Source organism: Anabrus simplex, chromosome 1, assembly GCF_040414725.1.
Source record: "Anabrus simplex isolate iqAnaSimp1 chromosome 1, ASM4041472v1, whole genome shotgun sequence".
Taxonomy (NCBI): Eukaryota; Metazoa; Arthropoda; class Insecta; order Orthoptera; family Tettigoniidae; genus Anabrus; species Anabrus simplex.
Genome location: NC_090265.1, coordinates 1,366,148,047 through 1,366,170,952, shown reverse-complemented (window position 1 = coordinate 1,366,170,952; position 22,906 = coordinate 1,366,148,047). Strand labels below are relative to the sequence as shown.

Here is a 22,906-nt window from a genome sequence, read left to right as displayed (position 1 = left end):
ATCCGCAGTTTATAAACCCTCGGGGAAGGTTCGAGACCTTTCATGAATAATCAAGACACACCCACAGAATTTTATTGGAGGATACAAGGTTTGCACTCAAAATCGAATAAGAAAGACGTGATAGGCTGAAAATTAATTACAGAAATTAGGGATTGGCTGAATTCAAAATTAGCGGAAAGAAAAGGTCAATATTGCCAACCCAAAAATGAATGAACGTAATTTAGTAAAGAACAAACTTATGAATACAAAATTTCTTCAAAAAAGTTCCTTCACTTCGCACCAGGGTACATGATCATATTTTTTTGCAGTGACCTCTATGAGAGAATGTCCGAATTTCTTCAAGAACGGAAAACAAAACAAATTGAAATGCACACAGTTCAGGAAACTTCACCATAAAAAAAACTTATGGTAGTGACATCTTCTGAGGAAAAGTTTAAGTAAGTCAAGTTCCAAGTTCGGTGTTTCTCCTATAGAGGAGGTTTTACTGGTGCAAGATTTAAAAGTGCGGCGTAGGGGTGTACCGCCCGATACAATTATTATTATTATTATTATTATTATTATTATTATTATTATTATTATTATTATTATTATTATTATTATTATTATTATTATTATTATCATTATTATTATTATTATTATTATTATTATTATTATTATTATTATTTGTGAGGTGTGGCTATGGAGTTGTTTACATCTATTAGTAGTATTATTATTATTGACGTAGTTATGTACTGACTTTATTTGGTATAAATCGTGATCATATTATTTGTGAGGTTATGTCGTAAAATATCTGCTGTATGTATATTAATGAATTTATTTAATGTAAGAACACGTAATTAATAGTGTTTTGAACGTAACTCACTCACTTGATTAAATAATAACATTTATTACATTTAAGACACTTATATAACACATTATAAATACATAATACTGAATATTGATGGGCAGATGGCCCCGATAACAGTCAGTCACATGTTCTCGTGTCCTCTCGCTCGAGGCACCCAAGCATAACAGTCTCTCATCCCCTTCCATCCACATCACTTCCGGCTGGGTGCTGAAGGGTGCTACTATCTGTCCTAGGAAGTGGTAGCGAGCAACTAGGTGGTCTAGCCATAGCTAGGCCGGAACATGCTCCCCACCGTTGAATCACCATGATTCAACTGAATTAAATTGCCTGATATCCCCTCATGAGAGTTCAGTTCAAATATCACACAGGCACTGACATATAGAGTTCATGTACAGTAACCAAAATGAGTTAATCATTCAACAAAATATACATATAAACATAGGCAAAACAGAAACATAAGCAACAAAATATTTACACACTGTTAACAGAAGGTACTAAGTAGGTTGACTGTGTCCTCATCCATTATTATGCAGTATGAATTAAGCACACTATAAGTTTTCAGTTCAAATCACACACACAACACCATAATTACACTCTGAAATGAACAAGAAAAAATATTCACATGAAACGCTTTATGTTTTAGCCACAACGATCCTGTTTAGTTCTCAATAGGTAATGGAATTAACTTGTTAACAGGTCGTTTAAAAAGACCACTGGTTGTTCTGATGGTAGCCACTCGTGCAAGTCCATCCTTCCCAGGGTGAACAGTCTCCACCACAGCGAACTTCCAACAGAGAGGAGGAAGATTGTCCTCCTTCAGAAGAACAACTGTACCGGTAGCTAGGTTCTCCTTGGGACAGGTCCATTTTTTCCTCTGCTGCAGTGAGTTCAGGTAATCGGCAGACCACCTCTTCCACAACTGCTGCTGCATTGACTGGATACGCTGCCATCGAGACAATCTGTTGATAGGCAGGTCAGTAATGTCAGGCTCAGGGATGGTTGTAAGGGGGGCACCAATTAGGAAATGAGCAGGTGATAAATAATTTAGGTCACTGGGGTCATTAGATAAGGCAGATAGGGGGCGAGAATTAAGACAGGCTTCTATCTGTGCAGTAAGGGTATATAGCTCCTCAAATGTCAATAGTGCATTACCCGCAACTCTTCTCAAGTGGTACTTCATGGACTTGACAGCTGCTTCCCACAGTCCGCCAAAGTGTGGAGAGCTGGGAGGTATAAAGTGCCACGTGATGCCTTCCATCGCTAATGAATTCCTTATCTCTTCACAAAAGCTGGTTGAAAGGAATAGTTTTTGGAGATCCTGCATTCTTCTATTGGCACCAATGAAGTTAGTCCCATTATCACTATAGATGATGGAGGATTTCCCACGTCGAGCTATGAATCTCCTCAGGGCTGCCATAAAGGCATCAGTAGAGAGGTCACTCACCACCTCCAGGTGAAGAGCCTTGGTAGCCAGACAGATGAACAATGCAATGTAGCTCTTCGTTGTCTGTTTGCTTCTCACATTTCCCCTCTTGACGAAGAAAGGACCAGCATAATCAGTTCCTACATTAAGAAATGGGCGACTCTGTTGCACTCTGGTAACAGGGAGCTGTCCCATCAGCTGTTCAGCTGTTGACGCCTTGAATCTAAAACAGGTCAGGCACTTGTGGATGACTCTTCGAACAACTGCCCTAGCCGTGGGAATCCAGAATCTTTCTCTTAATGATGCAATTACTAATTGAGCACCTGCATGTAAAAGCCTAATGTGTTCTGCCATCTCAACAAGGTTTGTGAGAGCATGCTGGGGAGGAAGGATAAGCTGGTGCTTAGTGTCATAAGGTAGTTTTGAATTTACTAGTCTTCCTCCTACCCTTAGCATTCCCTTATCATCTAAGAAAGGATGTAAATCAGCAATTTTACTCTTCCTTGAAATGCAACACTTAGAGTTGAGACTGGCTATCTCTTGAGCGTAACACACTTGTTGTGCAATTTTGATACAAGAGTGCAAGGCCATCTGCAGCTCTTCATCAAGACTTAAAGGCAGCTGGGTTTCCCTGTCCTCTTCTGAAACTGTTTCTAGTAATGCTGGGTGGTTTGAACACCATTTCCTGAGGTGAAATCCTCCACTCTGTAGTAAATTAATAATTTCAGACTGCAACTGAAGAGCATCCTGGATATCATCACAGCCGCTTAATAAATCGTCAACATAAAAATCTCTGCAAACAACTGCTCTGGGGAACCTCGATTCTTCATCTTCAGGAAGTTGCTGCAGGCATCTGGTAGCTAGGAAGGGTGCTGATGCTGTACGATATGTTACAGTTGTCAGTTCATAGTGAGAGGGTGGGTCCCTAGGTGATTCCCTCCAGATAATCCGCTGAAGTTTCCTATCATCTGCATGAACCATGACTTGCCGATACATTTTAGCAATATCTGCGGTGAAGGCAAAGGTATGCATTCTGAATCTTAGAATGATAGAGTAAAGATTCTGTTGTATTATCATTCTAACCATTAATATATCATTCAATGAAATATTATTAGAAGTTTTAGAAGATGCATCAAATACAACCCTAGTTTTGGTAGTCGAGCTACTAAGCTTAAAAACTGGATGATGGGGTAGATAATAGCTTCCACCTTTATTCCCTGACTGAGTAGATGTATCCACCTTAACCATATGCCCCATCGCCTCATACTCGTAAAAAAAGTTAGAGTACTCGTGCTTAAGTGAGGGCTGCTTGCTGAAACGCCGTTCTAATTGAGTTAGTCTTGACATGGCATGATTGAAGGAGTTTTCCAGAACCTCAGGTTTCTGCTTGAGGGGTAAGCGAACTATGAATCTACCTGTAGCATCCCTAGTAGTATTCTCTGTAAAGTGTTTTTCGGTAGCTCTCTCTTCTCTTGTCATGACTCGTGACGTAAGCTCTTCTATTTCCCAGAACCGTTGTAGTTGGGTGTCTAACCTGTCCTCTGACTTCAAGAAACATGTAGTTAGAGTAAAATTTTTCTCTTCCGTACGATGGTAGTGTCCAGCAATAATCCATCCTAGTTCAGTGTCTTGAAGGATAGGATAATCTGCTGATCGAGTTTTGCGCCCAGGTTTCAGTAATGAAAAGAAATGTTCTGCGCCTATTAACAATTCATTGTCACCTGGCTGGAAGAACTTGGGGTCAGCGAGCTTCAAATCAGTGGGCAAGTTCCAATGCTCATGCTGAATGTAACTACTGGGCATGTTACCTGTGATACGTGGAAAGACAGAGCAAGTCATACTCACAGTGAAGTTACTTACAGTGGATTGCAATTCTAACTGAACACTGTACCTTGATTGAGAAATGGAATCATTTATGCTGCTGATTGGTATGGGATTCTTCATTTTCTTAAGGCCTAATCGCTGTGCTAGACCTTCAGTGCAAAGATTAACCTGGCTGCCACTGTCAAGAAGTGCCCGGCAGACCTGCATTTGCCCCCTAGAATCTAGTACCTTGACCATGGAAGTGGACAGCAGAACCCCTACAGGATCTCTTGTATTGCAGAATGTGTGAGGGGAGTTGGATGCAGTTTGATGGGCTGTACCTCCCTCTCTACCTGATGGATTATGTAATGAGGTGTGATGCTTCCTACTACATAATTTACAGCCACGTGATTTGCACTGTTTGGCAGAATGCTGTGTACGCAAACAGTTAAAACATAAGTCCATTTCTTTAACCCTTCTTTGTCTATCTTCCACACTCAGAGCTGCAAACCCTTCACATTTAAATATCGGGTGATTACCATGACAGCAAGGACACTTTATGAAACTGGTAGTGGTGTAAGTGTAACGTGGTTGAGTATCCCCTTGAGGTTTAGGCTTATTTCTGTCAGCTTGTTGTCTGTGCGATGGTGCAGTGTGCTGTGAGCTAGGGAAGTTCTCCAGAGCTTGCCGTTTGTGCTCAACAAATGACAGCAAGTCATCAAGTGATGGAACCCGAGTGTCTGCATGTGATAATTCCCAGTCTCGTCTAGTACAAGCATCAAGTCCTTGAGCATACAGTTGAGTCAAAATAACTTCATGCAGTGGAATGTTAAGTTCTAGGGCCTTGAGTGCATTCAAATGACTATTAAAAGTGTTAGAGTACCTTAACAGTTCTGTGGCTATTTCACTGGAGACTGATTTTAAAGTTAAGAGTGCCTTAACATGAGTAGCTGCTATTAGTTTCTTGTTCTCAAATCTGTCCTTCAACATTTTCCACGCTACCTCATAAATTGCCTCTGTGATGGGTAAATTTTGAATTAATTGGCTGGCTGGGCCCTTGAGAACAGATGCTAAGTAGTGAAATTTCTGGACACTTGGCAGATTATTGTTGTTATGAATCATAACTTGAAAACTGTCTGCGAATGAGAGCCAGTTTTCGTATTTTCCATCGAAATGTGGAATGTTAATAGCCAGTAACTTTAAACTCGCGACACTGCTGACCTGAGTTCTTCCTGAATCTACCATGTCGCGTGATGACTCTTCAAGGCTCGCTATTATTTTACTCATTTCGCCCTTTACCTTGTAGTATTTGGCTTCGAATTCGGCACGCACCTGATCATGAGCTTGCTCGTTTTCAGCGTCTCCTAATTCTGACTGCACGTCATCATACTTCGACATTAATGCACTCATGTCTTCATATCGCAGTTTAATTTCATGCGAATTCGAATGTTGTTGAGCGATGAAATTCTCAACGAAAGTTTCCGAGCAAGTAAGTTGCGCTTTAAATCGCGACCTCTGCTTAAGAAGCCTTTGCCTTGTTGAGGATTCCATGATGGAGGGGGTAAGACAATAACAAGGAGAAAAGGAGAGCCTTAAATGAATAGTACTGACCTGCCTTCAGTTTAGTTTACCTCTGGTGCTGGAACATTGAACCTGGGACTGCCAGATGATGTCATTAAAGTGAACTTCCAAGTATTTCCACGTGACTGTTGAAACTAGTCATCCATACTACACGCCACGCTGCTTTCACGAGGTCCTCGTGGTGTAGATAATCCGGCCCGGTAATTGGACCATGTTTTGTACGTAACTCACTCACTTGATTAAATAATAACATTTATTACATTTAAGACACTTATATAACACATTATAAATACATAATACTGAGTATTGATGGGCAGATGGCCCCGATAACAGTCAGTCACATGTTCTCGTGTCCTCTCGCTCGAGGCACCCAAGCATAACAGTCTCTCATCCCCTTCCATCCACACCACTTCCGACTGGGTGCTGAAGGGTGCTGCTATCTGTTCTAGGAAGTGGTAGCGAGCAACTAGGTGGTCTAGCCATAGCTAGGCCGGAACAAATAGTATATAATTTATTATTACCTGTATATATGATGTATAAATCCAATGCAATGTTGTGCAACACACAGTAATAGTCCAGAACAACGTATCTTTGGAACTGGAGAGTTGCAGAAAATTTAATTCATTGTAAATAGGTTATTGGTTACTCTCAAAATTACGAGAAAACATGTTGTGTCACATTCTTCTAGAAGCCTAGCCAGGCAATGTATATAAAGAGGCAGCCTTGGGAATTGGAGTTGTTAGAGTTGTTTAATGAGACTTGTAGTGAAGTTGTTAGCCGAGTGTTTTGACGTCAAATATGTGAACTTTGTTGGGTTGGTAGTTTGTTGACATGCAAATGTTGCAGTCGTCTTCTTCTTCTTCTTCTTCTTCTTCTTCGCAGTGTTTTATTCAAAAGGGCAGTTATTTTGTGTGTGTGTGTGTGTGTGTGTGTGTGTGTGTGTGTGTGTGTGTGTGTGTGTGTGTGTGTGTGTGTGTGTGTGTGTGTGTGTGTGTGTGTGTGTGTGTGTGTGTGTGTGTGTGTGTGTGTGTGTGTGTGTGTGTGTGTGTGTGTGTGTGTGTGTGTGTGTGTGTGTGTGTGTGTGTGTGTGTGTGTGTGTGTGTGTGTGTGTGTGTGTGTGTGTGTGTGTGTGTGATTGTAAATAAAACTGTACTCAATTGACAGCATTTTGTGTGTGTGTCTTTGTAGCTACAACAAATATCACCTTGCATATCATTTTAATCCTATTTACCCAGTATCTTCTCAGTCTTGTCATTGTGGTTTTTTTTATGTTGGGCAGTATCGTTGTGTTGAGATGAATTGGTTCCTCCCCTATGTTCATTTCCAAAGAGGCTTTTCCTTACCGTACATTACTGTTTAGGTTTCCTTTAAACACATTGAGTAATGTTTATATGTAGAGAGGAGTGATGGAACTCTTCTTTCATTGGATATTGCTGTGGCTCTATTCAGTGTGTTAAAAACAGCTTGCTTTTGTAATAGGCAGTGGTTTGAATAACCGTGCAGATACCTATTCATATGCACAGTAACGTAGTGTATAGCAAACTTACACACACGTACAGATGCCTGAATGTCCCTTTACCCACAATCATCAATAACATTTTAAAAATGGATGAAGAACGTAAAATGAGAGTTGAGCAGACACTCTAAGAGACTTCAGTAAGTAATATTATTTTCATGTTCCTGATGTTTGACGAAAATGTAATTCTTGTAATTCACTGTGTCATAATTTGTGTGTATTTTCATTAAATTTTTCATTTTGCTGTAGTGGGAGAGTGTACCTGGCGACAAGAAGAATCTTGATACCCTTGCTGAAGATACTATAGAACCGTGGTCTGCAAGGAAGTCTGCCATTCTGGCTAAATTCACAACTTCAGAAAAATTGTCAATTGTAACCAGTTTTTTGTCTGGTGGAGAAAAAGGTAAGTATGTAATCATGAATATCATTCATTGTAAAATTGTTCAAAAGCAGGGTGCTCCATCACCCCTTGGGAGGCAACCTCCTGGGAACAGGCACTGCATGAAAATATGGAATCCAGCTTCCCTACTTTCCTGGTTGCTACCTGAACCGATGGGAATGACTTCAAGTGGAAGTCTACTTTGTTTAGTAGACACATAGAAGGTATCTATGGTGACAGGACAGTTTCTGTCTCAAAGTGAATTAAGATTATGGCAGTTAGTGCACTTATTGAGAGGTGTGCACTTCCCTTGCCATAGGCTTCTTTTCCTCATGTACCACACACAGATTGATTCGAACAACGAGATACCATGTGTCCGAACCATTCACATTGATAGCACAGCTGAGCCCACCCAGAGGTTGGCAAAAGCCATGCCCAAGCTGACGGAGACAGCATCGTTGACCAGGACTGAAATTCCTTCTCCCAGCCTGTCTAAGCATGAAGAGAAGATGGGGAAGAAGGGAGCCCGTACCATGTCCTCCGCCATCCCTCCTGTGAATAGGGACACTTGTCCACCATCCGGAGGGTATGTGTCAGTGCCAGCAGATACACCTGCCAGAAAAAGACTGTGCGATCCCCTCGAAGGAGAAAACCTTGCCCCCAAAAAGTGTTGAAAAAGCTCAAAGCGTACATCACCTTGTCCAGACATTGAACATTTATCTCCATTTTCAGATGGAGATGTTAATGTAGGTTAATGAGCATCTTGCTGCTTACAACCTAAAATTTTAGTAAAGTCCACACTGTGTCACTGTTGCAGTGGAATTGTAATAGTTATGACAAGCATCTTGCTGAGCTGCACCAGTTAATCAGTTTGTTTGCGGTGAGTATAATCTAGGGTAACCAGATTTTCAAAATCAAAATGCGGGACACAAATTAAAAGTTGATATGAGTCAACATTTTGTGTAAACATTAGTTATTACTATATACATATATAGTTTACTAGCAGGACCTGCAGCTTCGCTCACGTGAATTTTGTAAAATAATAAAAGTAATCGTTCCTCGGTACTGTAATAAGACATTATCTGAAAATCCCTAAAGTATAAACATTCACCGACAAATTAAGTTTCATTTACCCCGGAAACGCTTTGTAAACCATGTTTGTGTGGTTTGGGGCTAAGATGACCATGCAACATAGAACGGTACATATGAGAAACAGTCTTCTCTCAAATCGAAAGAAAATGTTTATTTTTAAAGTAGATTTCAATTATCTAATCTACACGTCGTAACATTTTCAGTTTTTGAGATAGGCTATAAGAATCCCCATAAAAAGAACTTAACCCCTTTATCAGTTCTTCCCATTTTCCGTAAACAAAAAGAAATACATGTTCCTTTACTTGTAAAGGAGATTCCAAATGCTAATTTTCGCACCTATAATATCATCAGTTTTTGAGATATAAGCATCCTCATTAAAAATTATTTTTTTATCACTTCTTTTCACCCCGTGTTAAGTGCCTTTTTCGAAAACAAAAAGTGCGTCTTCCTGTATTTTTAAAGGACTTTCCAAATACCAAGTTTTTTTGCTATTTTGCTTTTATGTCGCATCGACAGAAGTAGGTCTTATGGCGACGATGGGATAGGAAAGGCCTAGGAATCAGCCCTAGTATCAACAAATCTCACACCCACTTTCCCACGTACTCATTCCATAGTATCGTTTTAATTCCAAATTACCTTCCAGTCAGCAACTACTTGCAGACAGAAAAAGCAAGCAAAATATTGTCTAATAAGAATGCTACAATTATAAACTGCAGTTTAACTTATCAAACACTTGATTCTACTTACGGTGCTAATACTATATTCAATTGCTCACACACATCGACCCGTACACAACAAAACGTTCTTCAAGGAGTGCAAGATGTGCACTCGTCATAGCCTCTAGGGACATAGGCCCTACCTAGGTGATGACTCTTAGAATGGAGTTTCATAAATTTGGGAGCCATTTTTGCGCTCACGTTATTCATCTCAGCGACCTCGAAAACTATGGATTCTACATTAATATTTCACCCCCCTTTCAACCCCACCCCTAGGGGTGCTATTCAGGATGAACTTGGCTTAAACAGCATTTTGAGTGTCATAGTTCATCTCAGTGATCCCGAAAACTATGGATACGACACTAATATCGGTCGTTTTCGATTACTTTTACATTTCATCCTCTCCCCTTGGGCTGGGAGGGGTGTCCTGCCCCCACACTATTTGATAAAAGCAGAAATAAGTTTTAAGGAACACATCATAATCATCATATACTGTTTGGTAAGCAACCCGCTGATCGGATTTGTCTTGTGGTTTGCTTATCTTCCCCTAATTTATTTGTCACCCCTTAGTGCCGAATTACCAATCAGATTTCGTTCAAACCACTTCATAATCCCTCTCAGATGTAATAATAACAAACTGTGAAAATTTCAGCAAAATTGGTGTAGTAGTTCTTGAGTCTATTAGCTTCAAACATACCAACATCCAATTTTATATATATAGATTTATAGCAGATTTAAATTAATATTCTGTTGAAATAAGTAGGTTAAAATATATCTTAAATACTTGATTTACCAGGCTAGTTGGACATACTCACAGTGCACAGCTGTGAGCTTGCATCCAGGAGATAGTGGGTTCGAACCCCACTGTCGGCAGCCCTGAAGATGGTTTCCCATTTTCACACCAGGCAGATGATGGGGCTGTACCGTAATTAAGGCCACAGACGCTTCCTCCCTACTCCTAGGCCTTTCCTGTCCCTTCGTCGCCATAAGACCTGTCTGTGTCGGTGCAACGTGAAGCAAATTGTAAAAAAAGAAATGCTTGGTTTATGCTTCAACTAGATCATCATCATACCTTTTTGTTAAAGTCCATACTAAAAGGAACATCAGAATACATTTAACAATTTAATGACATAATTGTTTTAACAACATAATTTTTTCCCTTGCATTGCTAATCAAGTAAATATTTTATTGTTATTACATGTAAACATAATGACAGTTAATTGTTTTTGTTTAATTGTTTTATGTGTTTTTTCACATTAATGTGTTACACTAAATCAGATCAGCCACCATGGTAGATTGTTTTACACAGTGTGCAAAATATTTTCTTGCTTTGCTTTTCTAATTGCAGAAATGGAAACTCAGCTTAAGCTTTGTCAGTAAAAACACTTTTTCATTTTGACATTTTTAAAACCATCAAGTAACTGGTGATTCAAACCACACTTATACATGCTGCAAGCAATAGGCAATGCACAAACAGACCAGAAATGACAAGCTACACATCATGTGAAAGCATTACATACTACCAACCAAAAAAGTTCAAAATTCATGTCTTGTTCAGTTTGTTTTCATCAAAAGGTGTATTTTCTTTACTCTCTGGGTATGACCACAGTTGTTCTCTACTTGGTTATGCTACACATTACTTAAAAACACGCTATCTCAAAATATACCGGAACATTAATAAAAAACGGGACAATTTGCGTCCTGTATGTATTTTGTCAGGACAGCAGGACACTTAAGGGAAATAAGGAATGATTCCATAAAATACGGGACATCTGGTCATCCTAGTATAATCTGTATTCAAGAAACTAATCTCAGACCAGGTCATCATATGGTCTTAACAAATTTTAGACTATACTCAACAGAACAGAATTATGCTAACCAGACTTCCAGTTGCATTGGTACTTTTATTCATTCTGACACCTACAGTAAAACAGTTCCACTAAGAACCCAGCTAGAGGCAGTAGCAGTACGTTTCGTTGCCTGTCATAACTAGAGTTTGTAATGTTCATTTCCCACAAGACTAGCCTCTTAATATGTATGATGCAATTTGTCTTATAGATCATCTCCCACCTCCTTTGCTCTTATTGGGTGATTTTCAACACCCATCACCCATTATAGGACTCTGAAAGGCCTTCCCCAAGAGGAAGGGAGTTGGAACAATTCATAGGAGAGCTGGTTTTATGCATTTTGAATACATGGGAACCAACACATTTCAGCACAGTTCACGGTACCTTCTCCTGCATTTACGTTAGTCTTTGCATATATTAATACCAATATAAATGGTCCGTTATTGGACATTATAAATTTTCCAGCTAACTCATTCCTGGTTGCCAGCGTTTCTCCCCATTGTGCTAACTTGAGCTCATCAGTTGGTAAATAGCCCACCCACCACCAAGACACATGGCTGGTGCATACTGTGGAGGCCACTGCGTAGGCTACTTGGAGCCACCTGCAGTGCCAGTGCACTATGAGAGACTTTGTCTCATTACCAAAATGAATGAGCTAACTGGAAAATTTACAAATTTTTGGTAATGAGACAAAGTCTCTCATTCTGCATTGATATTGCCGGTGGCTCCAAGTAGCCTACGCAGTGGCCTCCATGGTATGCACTAGCCATGCGTCTTGGTGGATGTGCTATTTACCAACTGATGAGCCCAAGTTAGCACACTGGGGCGAAACGCTGGCAACCAGAAACAAGTTAGCTGAAAAATTTATAATGTCCAATAACGGACCATTTATATTGGTATTATAAATTTACTAAATCGGGACGGATATTTCAGGTTCCATAGGGAATCAACATCTATATCATTAATCTTTGCAGCCGAGCACTCATTCCTCTGGTTCGGTAGGATGTGCACGATCACCTCTGTGTTTGTGACCTTCTCCCCATTATTCTTACTTTGTTGAAACAGAAATCCATCGAGGCTCCTCCTCGGTGGATTCTTAAATGTGCTGATTGGCCGAAGTTCACATCACTAGCTGTCTTAAAAAAAGCAAATAGCTGGAGCTTAGATGATGATATATCATACAGGTTATTCGTGCTACTGCTGAGGAGTCCATTCCATCTCTTTCTGGGACTTTCATTGAAAACTAATTTCTTGGTGGAACGAAGGAATTGCAGTAGCTATAAAAGAATGACTCGCACTCGTAACCACTATCATAGGCAACCTACTGTGGCCAACTTGGTAACATTTTAAAAACTTTGTTCTTATTCGACAAAGTAAGAAAGCTTCATGGGAAAGATGTGTCGTCCATGACGTCACATACACGGTCATCCCAGGTGTGGACTAAACTTCAACGCATTTCGGGTATACAAAGATCATCCTCAGTACGAGGAATTTCCTTTATAGGCAGTATCTTAACTGATCCACCATGGTTGCTAACCATCTAGCAAGTCATTTTGCAGATGTGTTTGGTTCCGGATTTTACCATCCTGGTTTCCTGGCTCTGAAATGGGAAGCGGAACATCATCTTAGTTTTGACTTCGCTTCAGAGGATTATAATGTGCCCTTTACGGTGTGGGAACTCTGCAGCGCCTTGACGCTTTGCAAGGACATGGCTCCTGGACCGGATAGTATCCATAATGCGATGTTGAAAAACCTCAGCGAGGATAGACTATTGTATCTCCATGGGATGTTCAACTTCATCTGGATAGAGGATGAGTGTCCATCACATTGGCAAGAAGGAATAGTAATTACTCTCCTCAAGCCTGACAAAGATCCTAAGTATGCAGAAAGTTACAGGCTTATTGGTCTTACTAACTTTCTGTGTAAATTGTTTGAGAGCATGGTGAATCAACAACTTGTGTGGTGTTTAGAGAAAAGAGGACATTTGTCCGAATATTAGTGTTGTTTTAGAGCCGCTCGCTCCACTACTGACCACTTGTTACACCTGAAGATTTCTACCCCGAATGCTTCTTAGATTTTTTTTTTTTTTTTTTTTTTTTGCTAGGGCCTTTACGTCGCACCGACACAGATAGGCCTTATGGCGACGATGGGATAGGAAAGGCCTAGGAGTGGGAAGGAAGCGGCCGTGGCCTTAATTAAGGTACAGCCCCAGCATTTGCCTGGTGTGAAAATGGGAAACCACGGAAAACCATTTTCAGGGCTGCCGCTTCTTAGATTTAGAAAAGGCCTCTGACACCATGTGGTGTCCTGCATCAGTATAAATTCCAAGGATATTTGCTGGTTTTTGAGGAAAAGGGAGTCCCACAGGGATTGGTTCTCAATGTCACTATGTTTGCGATTGCCATAAACGGTATTGTCATTGCTGCTGGTTCAGCAGTAGTACCGTCGCTATATCTGGGTGATTTTGCTCTCTGTTATAGTTCACAAAACTCTGCAACAGTTACAGCAAGCTATTAGGAGAGTACTGACAGTTGTCTGGGAGGATGGAACAAGGCTTTTTGTCTTTGGAAGAGAAAGGTGCAGTGACCATTCGCCCATTCTTAGGTGACCTCGGCAGACCTTTATTTCAAGACGAGGAGAAACCCAGCAGGATAGTAGCATAAGCATTGGTTACTGTTTCAGAGGCGTGGTGTGAGGCTAGAATAAGCGTGGTCCAAGAAGTAAGATAAAGAGATTTAAAGGGTGAACATGCAGTCATTTATATCTTGTATGTGAATGTCAGTGAAAGGAATGCATGGGTGTTCGTGGAGTTTTAATCCACACCTTTAATAATTTCATCACCTTACTTTCCAGGTGTAAAGATTATTTGTGTTGTCAACGTGACATGTCAGATTTCTAGAAAGAATAATTGTTTAACCAGAAGAATTGTCATTTCATGTTAGAGGATTAATCAGACTGTATTCGGAGTTCAGACATCTTTGGAAACATTATTTAGGAATGTCATACAAAACAGTTCAGTAACTTTCATGATTAATGTACCAATTTGAGTAACTTGTGGATCTTTTTCAGTCATCAAATTTAATTAAAATTTTAAAGAGAGCATGGGACGATATTCGGTGTCCCATGTCAACTTAAATATAATTCATACTTGGATCTATTTCATTGTGAAATCATGGGGGAGAGTATTCTTCAGTAAAGGTCATCATTTTGGGATTTATTTATATGACTCTCCTTGGGTAGATTCTTCAGTGTGCAGTGTGTTTTATGAGACTGAATCCAGATTATTTAGCTGCGTTCAGAGCAGATATCTCCATTTGTTATTTCATTGATGTCTGGCGAGGTGTCTACCAAGAAGAGTTTTAGTGAAGCAGCCGATTGTGTATTATTGTTCACATTTCTTAAGTGGTGTTCTGCCAACATTTTAGTGGTGCAAGTTTATTATTTGAGTCATCCAGATTTCATTGTGGAATTATGTATGATATACTTGGCATTATGTAATTTATTTTCAGGAATCCAACATTGAATTAATGATTGATTTGAGGTCCACAATGTGATTTATTTGTGTCGTGTGTTTGTTTCCTAGTATCCACGATGAATAGGGGTTGATTTTGATTCAGATGTCTGATGTTTCTTGTGTAACGTGTTTTTGTTCCAGGGAGTGTTTTTATTTTATTTTATTCTACGGAGTGTTGTTTTGAGTGATCCAACATGAATGTTGCATACTAATTTCGTGTGGAAAATTTGACGAGTGAATGTTCTTTGATTTTGTTTGTGTAATTTTATTGTGATATGCTTTGTTGTGTGTGGTTTCAATCCACGTTTGAGTTCATTCATGTTTTACTCCCACGGGAGTTGTATATATTTGAACTAGCCTCCCCACTCAGGTTCTTATGCACAGTTAGTGTAGGATTTTCCCCCAAGCAATTAGGTAATGTGTAAGGCTAGCATTTCCACTGTGATGTCAAGTGTACAGGAATGAAACTCATTCTTAAAGTTAAACAAAAAAACAAAGTGAACCAGGAGTAAGTGAAGCTATGCAAACCCAGTTATATGTAATTTGTATTAAATGCGTGTGTCAGCACATACAGTGAAACCTTGTTAGTAAGTTTCTTCAGGCGACAACAAAAAAATTGTGTTAAGCGGGAAAACGTACTATAGAATATTCCATTAAAAACTATCCAACGGGGAGATGGTATCATTTTATACATTAGTACATTTTACATTGTGTGTATAGTGTTTCGAGAGATAAAGAAGAGCACTAAAAAGTGTAAAAAAGTTGAGAGAACAAATATCAGTAATTCTCTGCTGGAACCTGTTAAAGTAACTAGAGACTATTAAAAGATGTGAAAAACATGGAAGAACAGATATGACATTCTTTTGCCCTTGGGCTCATAGAAGTAGCTACAGTACCTACATATTATAGCAGATCACTTTCTTCCTAAAACAGTTGTATAATGAATTGAGGTTTCTGACCAGTGGGTAATTAAACACTGTTTTCTGGTCACTTTGTTCGAGCATGAATTTCTTGCAAGGTTATACTCGCCATATGCGATTAAGCGCCTTCGGCCGCCATCTTGATCACGAAACTTCGGCAGTACTCAGCATTGGTTCGGACAGACTCGCTGGTGAATAATTAAAAAAAAGCCAACTGTCCAACTAGCAGTTTGAATTTTTGTATGAATGGTACATCGCTTTACCATTGCCTGCATCTTTACATAACTTTTTAATGGGATAGGCCTACAGTATATGGAAGCCTTATTACTTAACGGCACCCACAAATTACTTTTTGAAGATCTGCTGTTGCTGCACTATAGACTTATTTTAACTTCAGTCATACCACACTGATTTAAATCATCTTAACACAAGAACAGTTATTGGCATTACCTTCAATTTATTGTGTTGAGTGGTAAAGAGAAGTGAAGTGACTTTTGTCGCATGACAGTCTACTTATGGAGTAATAGGATAAGCGTGAGAAGTTCAGTAGCGCAGTACATACAGTATCTGTCTTGTGATAGCCTAGCTATGGATAAAAAACGGTCTTGAAACCACTCACTAATGAAGAAAAAATTAAACTCCTTCAGGAAGTAGATAGGAGTCCATATCTTAAGCGCGTATAGTTGGCACGAACGTTAAAACTAGCACCCTCTACTTTGAACACTATTGTGGGCAACCGAGACTAAATTGAAAATTTGTATAAGCAGAATAGGAATGGAAAAAGAAAACAAGTGCGCGAAGGAAAGTTTCCAAAGTTGGGAAGAATGATTTTGAATTAATAAATTTCTAACTTCTGATTGGAATGCAAAATAGGCTACAAGCACAATCAAGCGCACTGGGTTATTCAACAATCTCACTGACAACAAAGACCTTTCCCTTTGAGAAAATCAAATGATCATAGATATATCCACCAACGGCTGTGCGGTTGCTAGAGTTACACTTCCTTTACACATTTTGTGGCGGTAACTTCCGTGATGCATAATTTTGGATGACTTCCAGCCATAAGCCATGTATATCAACAGGATAGCTTTTAAAAAGAGAAAAAAGAAATATGAAAACTGAATTCAGCACTCCTAGCCACAATGCTTTAACTTAGCACTGTCCTGTCTTGTTCTAGTGTAAAGTCTTTGCTGCCAATCAGTGACGCAAAACTCAACTTTACCTAAGATAACAGCTTGCCCCTCAAAGGTGTAATATACTCTGTGTTCAAGAATTCAAGGTCATTTCCTCTTATCGCGCAACTTTTTCTGACCGACCGGTGGTGAGGGCTGTTATCTCTGTTGGAAATCACATTCCGTACACAAGGGATAACAAAGAACATTTTCAGGTCTGGTGAATATATGATCATACTAAGCGGTAAAGGCGAAAAATCGTGACGTGTTAAGTGAGGTATTTTTTATACAGATTTAATACGATGGGCGTCGGGACTTCAAATTTACGACGTGCAAGCAGGAAAACATGTTAATGAGGAACGTACTAACGAGGTTTCACTGTAATTGCTGTTCTTTCTTTTTACCTCAATCAACATTCGTTCCCTCCTCATGCGTCTGAGTATTGGAGATGTGGTCAGTCTACGAGATCCGTAACATCCTTCAGAACACCCACATCTCGAAGGCATTTATTCTCTTAATGGTGTTACATTTCAGAGTCCATGTCTCAGCGCCGTACAGAAGCACTGAATATACATAGCATCTGATGAAGTTTTGACTTGTCTCCAAGCTGAGGCTTCTGTCACACAGTAGATTCCTCATTTTCAGAAAGCTAGCACGAGCCATTTCTATTCGTACACAGATCTCTAAATCCAGGTCTAAGTCCTCAGTAATCCAGCTACCGTGGTAACTTGTTCAACCTTTCCCCCATAAATGTCCATAAGAACGTGTGTGTTATGAGTTCTAGAAATGGCCATCTCCTTTGTCTTGTCCGTGTTAATTTTGAGTAAAAGTTTATCCCCTTCTGCTATGATTCTGTCTACCAGACGCGAAAGATCTTCAGTACTGTCAGCCAGGATGACAGTATCAACTGCGCACCTCAGATTGTTGATCAGCGTACTGTTAACTTTTACTGTATCTTCCGCTTCTTGAAGAGTAGCTTGGAAGATATGCTCAGAGTACAGATTAAACAGCAGGGGAGATAATACACATCCTTGCCATATAGTAGCATGAGTCCCAGAGTTTCCAATTCTTACAGAAGCTTCTTGATATTCGTACAGCTTTTTAATACTATTCCTATTGTATTCAGAATTTGCAGGAGTTCGGAATGTTTGACACAGTTGAATGCTCGGGCATAATCAATGAAGCAGATACAATGTGTTATAAATAATTTCCTCAATGTTATGTTGTGGTCTGCCTAACATCATTTATAGCTATAGTTTCCTTGTCTTGTCCATTCTATTGAATATGTTCCCCATCATAAATCTAGGGTGTAGTTTATAACAGTGGACCTTTAAACATGGCTTTGGTTTTCAACTCCAGAGACCTCTGTTGTTCACTTCTGCTGGAAGTGCAGTCTTTATCCCCACCCTGATCTTTATTTAGGGGGGGGGGCTGCTCTTCCTGTACTTGACACATGCCAATTTCTTGGGCTCCTTTTCAATAGTAAATTTTGCATCAGTTAAAAGTCAAATGTGTTAAGAAACAGTATTTTGAAGCTTCATAGTGTTATTACATGGTGAGCAGACCACACGGTGCTCCTGCAATTTTATAGGGCACATATTTTATCTAGATTAGACTATGGCAGTGAAGCACATGGATCAGCAAGGGAAAGTGTTCTCATAAAACTGAATAGCATTCACCACAGCAAAGTTAGGTTGGCAGTGGGAGCATTCTGTACAAGCCCCATTGATAGCCTGCTCGCGGAATCTGGTGTGCCGCCTTTACACCTGAGGCGCCAACAAACTTTGTTTACCTGGGCTGTGAATTTACATATTCCTCAACGAGAACCGTTGGCTGTATGCTGCTTATCCACGAGCAACACAGCTGGTTGGATAGCACTTACAGATTGTTCGATGCACCTTCAGTTCCATGTCTTGTTTGACGTTCAAGTAAGGTTCCTCCGTGGATAATACAACAGCTTGAAATCATCCTCGATCTGCACAGTGACCCAAAAATGAACACGGACCCTTCAATTAATTGGAGGCTCTTCCTGTCCATTGTTCCTGTCCATTGTTAGCCAGTATCCAGGCTCAGTAGTTACTTACTCGGATGGTTCAAGGGCGGAAGCGGAAGTTGGCTGTGGGTTCTTTGTTGAAAATAGGAGGTTCTTTCTTCCTCTACCAGAAACCTTAGTGTGTACAGAGCAGACCTCTATGCTCGCCTTGAAGCTCTGCGGTATGCGTTGTCCAATGAACATTTGCACTTTCTGCTGTGTACTGACTCCTTGAGTTCGCTACATTCTATTGATGCAGGTTTCCTGCAGCACCCTCTGGTGCAGCAGATCCAGGACCTGCTGGTCAGATGTGGGAATGCTAACACCATAACCATGTTTTTGTGGCTCATAAGCCACATGCGTGTAGTGGATAGGGCCGCCAAGGAGGCGATCACATTGCCTCCATTGCTGTACAAGCTGAGACATTTGGTTATGTCCCATTGGGAGATGGAGTAGCAGGCCACCCCTCTTCCAAATAAGCAGAAAACAAAGGACTACAAAGGTATGGAAGACTTCCCTTTCTATTTCTTTGAGAGAAGCAGTGCTACTATGTCATCTTCAGATCGGCCACCGTAAAGCACCACACTCCTACTTACAGAAGGGGGAAGCGCCCCCAGTGTGTACTTGCGGCAGTCATCTGACCGTAGTACATATCCTTATGGAGTGCATGAACCTGGCCAATCTGTGCCGTAGTCTAAAACTTCCGAGTACCATCACCCTCATTCTAAGGGATGACAGTCAGCAGACATATGAAATAATCTTCATGTTTGGTCCATATTGATGAACAATTACAATTACAGTAGGTTGAAAAGAATGTCTACGTAATCAAGACATGATTTTTTTTTGTGATTATACATATGAGGGTCGAGTCATAAGTCATGGCAACTATTATTTTTTTCCCTCGCGAACAGGAGACAACACGGAAAATCTAAGATATGCACTTGGAAATATAGGGCATGTACTTATGTATAGTGCCTGAAGACAAATTCTGACTTCAGGAGATTCTCATAGGAAAGTGACAGAACACAGGTCATTGGTAAACATTGTTTTATTATGGTATAGACAGCAAATACACAAGACTACGTACAAAGTACAGGTCTCCACTGGTTACAGACCTTCGAAATAATCACCCAAGGTTTCCACTGTGCGTTGCCAGTGGTGGGGCAGGCACTGAATACCATTCGCTGCATGTGTATCGATAACGTGTGACACCTCTCTCTGAAATGCTGTTACTATGTCCTCCTTGTTAGCAAACCGTTGTCCACGTAATGGCTTCTCGACTTTGGGGATTAGATCATAGTCACACACCTAATGCTTCCTGCAGCTCTGCATGGCATTGGCGTGCATTTCTGCCGTGGAGAACTACTATTTTAATATACAATCGTTGCTCCTGCTTGTTGACTTCCATTTTGTGATGCTCTCAGTCACACACTGAACTTGGGGGCATGCTTAGACCCACACTGTTGTTTCATACACCATCTAGTGGCATCATACACAATTAAATATCATACGTTTCCAAATGCATATCTTAGATTTTCCGTGTTGTCTCCTGTTCGCGAGGAAAAGAAAATAGTTGCCATGACTTATGACTCGACCTCCGTACATCATATTCTGGGCGACATTTTGTGAGAAATACGAGCAGTCTGTGTTACTTGTACGATGTACAATACTTGTGAGTAGTACCATAATGTTTGGAACACCGTAAGTTTACGCTACCTTTGATTAGTACCGCAACTTGTGAAATACTATGGTTCTGCTTTACTAGCGATAAGTGCCATTATGAGGGAAAGTTGACATGGATATTGAACCCCTTTAGACAAGCAATACCGATTCAGGATTGTGCTTTTTAAGCAGCACGTTGTTTCTGAGATTGTGCGGCATTGCGGGTCAGATCCACTGATTGTTTTAAATTTGTGTTCATTCTTCATCATCACGTTTTGAATTCTGGTCAGTGGATGAATTTTGTACTTTTAAACTTCATTTCATCTCATTTCATACCATAGGGCCTGATGACCTCGATGTTAGGCCCCTTTAAACAACAAGCATCATCATCATCATCGAATTCTAGGTTAGGTATTGTACATGTTGTGAGTGTGTATTAAATTGCATAGCTCTTAACGTTACCCCAGAAACGTGAGGGGGAAGTCGCCAAACGTCTTTTCTTATGTGAAAACTGGGTTAGGGAATTTTAATTGTAATGGTAGGCCCTCTTGCCTACCATCAGTCACAATCAAGTTGGGGATTTTTCATTAAAATGGCAGCCACTCACTCTTTGCCTGCCTTTTCACGTCCTCAGAAAGACTCTTAGTGGTTTTCCTAAATTAAATCAACATAGGTCATTACAATGATGCCAGTAGGAATGTCACGATTAAAAGCAATGCTATTCATAATTATGAAATACTCGATCAAATGAAAAACCACACATTTTCTCACTTTTAATGAACAGTACTACGCTGCCAATCTAACAGTCCAAAGTTCCAGGGCTGGAATGACCAGGCTGCAGACAGTCGTGAACGCTTTTTTATTTCGAGGAGGGGTGGGGGGGAATAGTGGAGATTCCCAGGGCAAAAACTATGCCCTTTTACTCATCTGCTTAATAGGAGTACCCGATGAGTCAGAAATCTCAGTTCACTACAGTGGCAGGAATAAAAATCTATGTGACTTGGAGGCAAATTTTCCCTCCAAACCAGAGGAGAAACCCCCTCTTTGCTGCTAATTTGGAATGAAATTAGTGTACAGTTTAATAAAAGTGAAGAGGAAGAAGCTTTTCTTAAGAAACAGCTCTTTTCAGGGTTGAATTTTGAGTTACTTAGTGAACTGTGGTGCTATAATTTGGAATAGGCCAAAATTGTAATTCTAGACCAGGTCCTGAGCCTCTGCCATTATTCTGTTAAGTGTGCACACTGATCATTCCAATCACCACGTCAGAGTAGGGATCAAATAGCTGGAATACTATGATGAACTAGTGTGTTACATACCAGCAGTATCAGAAAATGTATGAACCAGAGGAATGGCATGCTAAAGAAGAAAGTTATCTAATCCCCCGCCAATATTCAGTCAGGCTGTTATGCTTGGTACGCAGCAGTAATCCCATCTATCAGAGGTGAGTGGCAGCATAGGAGACAAAGAACATCACAACAAACAGTGGTCAATGTAATGTTATTGTTGATTAATTTTGTGAGCTTTCGATATTGCAGGCCTTCACATTTAGTTTTCTTCCGACTCTGAAATACCATTCTTATTATATTCGGTACGATAAAACTGAATAAAACATAGATGATCGGAAATTGTATTCTCTATAACTTTAGTTATGTAGTACTTCTCGATAGGACCTATAACATATGTGTTTAAAAATTACATTTTAGGCGCCTTCCCCTAAACTACCATTACATCCAGGGTGAATAAAATTGTTTATAGTTTATACTGTAGTTTCTTATTTCCCGACTCTATATACTGATTTTCATTAATTTCTGTTATTTTCTCGTGATGCACATACATACATATAGACAGACAGAAATTACAGAAAAGAAAACATGCATTTCCTTCTTACTGTAGACTTGACTGATACAGAAATACAATTCTTTTTAAATTGTGGGCAATGTACAGACAAAACTCGTGTTTTTTTTATATATATATATATATATTGCCCCAGAGGTGTGAGACAGTCTTCGGCAGCTGGCACCATCTCTATCCTCACAGCTAGAGGGGGCTTCTTCCATTTCATTCCTGACCCAGTCAAATGACTGTAAACAATCTGTGGATTTTCATTTGAATTCTTCACATCAGGTGTCATTTTGGTTAAGTCTTAACAAAATATAACTTAGAGTTTAAAAGTTTTTACAGTTTGATCTAGTTGGGCAAATGAGACGGCTGGAAGAAAGTCACAGAAGTGGTTAATTGTGACTTGAGTTCACATGGTGCAGAGAAGAAAGTCCTAGTCATTCCATAAGGAACTTGAATTGAATTCAATATACCTGTATTAAAATGTGTCCATGTAATGCTTCATAAGACGTTAAACATCGTAATGATTATGGTTTATCTAATTAGGTAACATTTGGTGGATC

The 22,906-nt window shown here is 39.9% G+C and overlaps 1 protein-coding gene across 6 annotated transcripts in view; it reads left to right on the top strand.

The window, feature by feature from the left end:
* The window catches only part of LOC136858352 (VPS35 endosomal protein-sorting factor-like), a 326,083-nt gene that overhangs the window by 88,282 nt on the left and 214,895 nt on the right, over positions 1 to 22,906 (top strand). For all 6 annotated transcript variants that reach the window (XM_067137830.2, XM_068225497.1, XM_067137825.2 and 3 more), the window contains one exon: positions 7,420 to 7,573. In XM_067137830.2, coding sequence (XP_066993931.2) covers positions 7,420 to 7,573 — 154 coding nt within the window. The remainder of the gene's footprint in view (positions 1 to 7,419; positions 7,574 to 22,906) is intronic.